Source organism: Stegastes partitus, unplaced genomic scaffold (assembly GCF_000690725.1).
Source record: "Stegastes partitus isolate 25-593 unplaced genomic scaffold, Stegastes_partitus-1.0.2 Scaffold958, whole genome shotgun sequence".
Classification (NCBI taxonomy): Eukaryota; Metazoa; Chordata; class Actinopteri; family Pomacentridae; genus Stegastes; species Stegastes partitus.
The window spans coordinates 68,616-73,115 of NW_007578689.1; the positions used below are offsets into that span (position 1 = coordinate 68,616).

The 4,500-nt window shown below is 50.6% G+C and overlaps 1 protein-coding gene across 1 annotated transcript in view; it reads left to right on the top strand.

Annotated features, from left to right (window-relative positions):
- nup160 (nucleoporin 160) overlaps positions 1 to 4,500 on the top strand; it is a 21,087-nt gene that overhangs the window by 10,227 nt on the left and 6,360 nt on the right. Inside the window, 11 exon segments of the mRNA XM_008294394.1 lie at positions 216 to 349; positions 424 to 584; positions 1,162 to 1,298; positions 1,571 to 1,641; positions 1,804 to 1,954; positions 2,686 to 2,755; positions 2,934 to 3,032; positions 3,109 to 3,228; positions 3,601 to 3,696; positions 3,766 to 3,860; positions 4,358 to 4,454. Coding sequence (XP_008292616.1) covers positions 216 to 349; positions 424 to 584; positions 1,162 to 1,298; positions 1,571 to 1,641; positions 1,804 to 1,954; positions 2,686 to 2,755; positions 2,934 to 3,032; positions 3,109 to 3,228; positions 3,601 to 3,696; positions 3,766 to 3,860; positions 4,358 to 4,454 — 1,231 coding nt within the window.

A 4,500-nucleotide genomic window follows, 5' to 3' on the forward strand; every position in this document is an offset into this window, starting at 1 on the left:
ACCTGTAACACACACCTGTAACATACACCTGCAACGTACCTGTAACACACACCTGTAACGTACCAGACACACTTGCTGCCTAATCTGCTAAACTGAGACATGGGTTAATCAGGTCAGTCAGGTGCTACAGTTCAGCAGCAGGTCTGATGATGAGCGTTGGTGATGAATGGGCTGAAGGAAGGATAATGTGTAACGCTGACGACATGTCACTGCAGCGACAACGTGATCGTGGACATCCAGAACAAACTGCAGGATGTCCGGAACCCCATGGCAGCCATGATGGTTCTGCTGAGGGAGATGGACCTGGAGACGGACTCAGAGCTCGGGGCGGATGGCGTCATCGCTCCTGGTAGGTGGTCCTGGCGGGTGGAGGTCTGCTGGTGAACCTGCAGGCCACTGACTGTCCCTGGGTTCTGTCTGCAGGTCAGAGCCTGAACACCCGGATCAGCCTGTCGCAGCTGTACGGCAGCAGCTCTGCGGTGTCGCTGGTCTGCCAGGCCGTCTGCCACATGGCCATGACCAGAGCGCTGTTCTGCAGAGACCTGCTCATCCTGCAGAAGCTCTACCTGCGCTTCGGAGACAACGTACGTACAAACACCAGTGAGCACGCTCAGTGTAACGTCTGCACAAGGATCGCTGCACAGATAGACAGTCGAACAGCTGACGCAGGTGAAGCTGAGCCTGTCAAAGTGAAAACACACCAACATCCTTCTGCATGTTGAACTCCATGTGCAGCGTCTGCAGGAGTACTCACCTGAGCTGCAACAGCTTATTAACATCCATTATTATGGACTGATCAGTCTGAGTAACTTCTAAAAACAAAAACAGTCAGACAGTCTGCATTCTGTGATTTCTGCTTCTTCATTGTGAAGACCTCCTGGTCTCGTTCCTCCTCTGTGACAGTAAGGTGAATATTTTTGGACCAAAAAACAGCGGACTCAGACAGTGATTCATGGAGACGATCATCTGTATTTGCAGCATCCCAACCAAAAGAAGCTGCAGAGCGTCAGACCTGCAGAGTCATTATTCTGTTATATATGATTATTACTGCTGTTACCAGGTCACATATACTATATGTATATATGTATATATGTGTGATGACATCCTTTGACATGACATCCTTTGATCCTGTTGTCGTACACGTTTGTTTTCTGTCTGCAGGTGTTTCTGGGTGGGGGCGCTCAGCTGCTGCAGCTCCAGCAGGACTTGATTCCTCGCAGCTCTCACCTGCTGTCGTCTTATCACCTCCTGAAGCACATCAGCCAGAACCTGGCCTCCTCCATCCCCATGGACACGCTGTGAGTACCAGTACACGCTGAGCACCCAGCTGGACATGCAGACTTATAGACGTGTTTACTTCCCTGAAGTTTTCTCCTCTTGTTGCTTTTCAGCGTTAATCAGAGTCAGTCTGATTTCAGACTCCTTCATGTCAGAGTGATGACAGGTTCTGCTGAGTCCTGGTTCTAGGCTCTATAAAGCTGTCACAGCTGGAGGTGTTCCCAGTAGCACCACCTGCTCACTGTTGGTGTTGTGGTGATGTTCATGCTCACTGGCTGTTGTGTTGTTTCAGAGACGCCAACCTGCAGCACCTCACCGTGCTGGAGCTGTCGGACTCTCCTGCTGCCGCCTGCAGCCGATCAGGTCAGAACTCTTTCCCGTGTGCTGATCTCTGTTCAGAGTGTGAACCGTCTGACCTTCAGACTGACTGTAGCAGCTGAAGGCGATCAGCAGCCTCTCAAACACTTCCAGGTCCATCATAAAGCTTCATGTGTGGTGCTGAGCTTCTCCTGTGTTCTGCTGCAGTGCTGAGTCCTCAGACGGTGGTGGAGCTCTTCTATCAGACCGTCGGTCGGAGGATCATCATCTCTCAGGTCTACTCTCAGCAGCAGAGTAGCTCGGTGCTGCTGTGGAGCCACATGATGTCCAACGTGGTCCAGCTGCTGGCTCAGCTTCTGTATCCTTGGTTCTGTTCAGGATCACTGACGGTCTGAACCCTGGTGTCAGTACCTTTACAGTCTGCTGGAGGACTCTAGCTCACTGACAGGAGGCATGTAGGCGTCCTGCACACCAACACCTGGTTCCACACGGTTCTGTGAGACCATTAACCTGAACGCTCCTCATTCTGATGGAACCTCTGTGATCTCCAACTTGTCTGTGATACTTCTTCTGGGTTTTTCCACAGGTTGCCTGGAGTTGGTTAAAGATGTTGGTTGTGTAGCCGGTCATGCCTCCAGCCAGTGTTCCTGTTCAGTGTAATGACTATCTGGTTATTAATCAATAACATGGTCCACTGTTGATCAGGAGAACTTCACTAGAACAAACATCTCAGTAACTGGCTCCACTTCATGCACCACTGGTCCTGGTTCTGTAAAGCTCCATGTTCTGATGAAGTCTCTGCCCGGTGGCGTTTCATACGGATATGAGCAGGGTTACAGATGTTCTGGGATGTCTGAGGAACGATGCAGGAACAGAACAAACTGTGGCTCAGAAACAGAACTTTTTCCTTCCAGCTGATCCAAACTGTAAATCAGTCTGAAGCTGGACCAGAACCAGCTGCTCTGATGTTACTGCAGATGGAGCAGCTGGTTCTGGTCCAGATGGGACTCAGACAGTACCGCTGTTGTATCTACTGTGAACCTGCAGTCTTCAGTTGTGTCTCATTGAGTCTTAACTGGTGTCTCCCAGTTGGCCCAGTAACCCTGGTTTCCAGTTCCCGGAGTGTCTGATGGCCAACTGTCAGTACACCCAGCTGCAGGTGGGTTCATCGGCACATACCACATCTGAACGTGACTACCTTGTGTTTCCACGTGGAGCTCTGTCCTTCTGTCAGAACACTGTGTCCGGCTGGATTTGAGACGTTGCTGTTTCAGAGCCGGACGTTTGTGTACTTGAGCATCTGCCGGGTGTCTCACCTGCTGCTGTCTGTGCTGCAGGAATACGTGCGTCTGATTGGTCCGTGGTGTCAGGTGAACATCGGTTCCTGTCGCTTCATGCTGGGTCAGTGTTACCTTGCCAACGGGGAGGGTCAGAAGGTGAGTCTGGCCTGTTGTGTTGTCATCAGGCTCGGCAGCGTTCACCTGCTCGTGTCTCATTGTGTTTGTGTTTCAGGCTCTGCAGTGTTTCCAGGAAGCAGCGACGGAGGTGGAGAAGGAGGAGTTCCTGATGAAGCTGACGGGCAGCGAGGACGAAGAGTCCGCCTCCACGCCCCGGCTACAGTATTACAACAAGGTACCAGAGCTTTATCAGAGCCAGCATCTGACTGCTGATCGACCCATAAATCTGATAGTTGTGAGGAGAGGCCATTCCAGCTCACCTGTACGACCTCAGCTGGAGTTACAGCAGGTTCAAGACGGGACGATTTCTCTCCAGCAGCTACCAGTAATAAAAGTAATGACTGCAGACGTGGACGTGTTCTCTCTGCTGTGATGGTTCACCACGCTGGATGGATCTCCAGCTGCTGATGGATGGATCTCCAGCTGCTGGCTGCTCTGTATAATTTCACTGAATCTGCTCAGAAAACTGTTTTTGTGACGGATCATTACGTGTGATGCATTCAGGGACTGTAGGAAAGTTGACAACCTGCTGATTCCTTCTGTCCAGGTGCTGCGGCTGCTGGAGGACGTGGGTTTACCTGAGCTGGTCATCCAGCTCTCCTCTCTGGCCATAACGGAGGCTGTCAGTGACACCAACAGCCAGGTGAGGCGCCGCCCGTCAGGTAGAACGCTACAACCAACACCTGAGCTGAGATAACTGTGTTCTGTGCAGGCGGCTCTGTGGACCAGAATCTTCAAACATCACCTGGACCTCGGACACAACAGTGAAGCTTATGAAGCTTTGACACAGAACCCAGACAGCAGCATGTACGTATGCACATGCATGTTCATATCTGCATGTAACCACACTGCTCGTAGTTATTATGGGATGTTATAGGTTCTGTAAGGAACAAGCTGAACCATAAATAACAGATAAACATCATCAGGGTCAGTCTGAGGCGGTTCAGACAGAATTCAGGAGACGTGATGCTGCAGCGTCTCAGATTCTGTTCCGTTTATTTGTATTTGGAATTCAAACCTAAGTTCTGTAAAATATTTTGACTGAATTTCAGACGTCAGTTTGTGTCCCATGCTGGATCCCTTCAGTCAGTCTGATCTCATGGCAACTCTTCTGTCCATGGCAGTTTTATTTCTGGAGATACTGAACCCTGAAAGTGGACTTGCAGGTTGTTTTCAGGTGAAAACAGAAAAATTGTCTGTCTGACAACAATTCACCCAGACAGACTGACCCTGTGGTTTCCTGCTGTGATTGCCTCAGTCTAAACTGGTTCCCTTTATAATAAACACATGTGATGTGTCTACAGGCAGCTGGATTGTCTCCGTCAGCTGGTGGTGGTTCTGTGTGAACGATCTCAGCTTCAGGATCTGGTCCAGTTCCCCTACGTCAACCTGCACGATGAGGTAACACCTTCCACTGACCACCTGACGGACCTACCGACCACCTGAC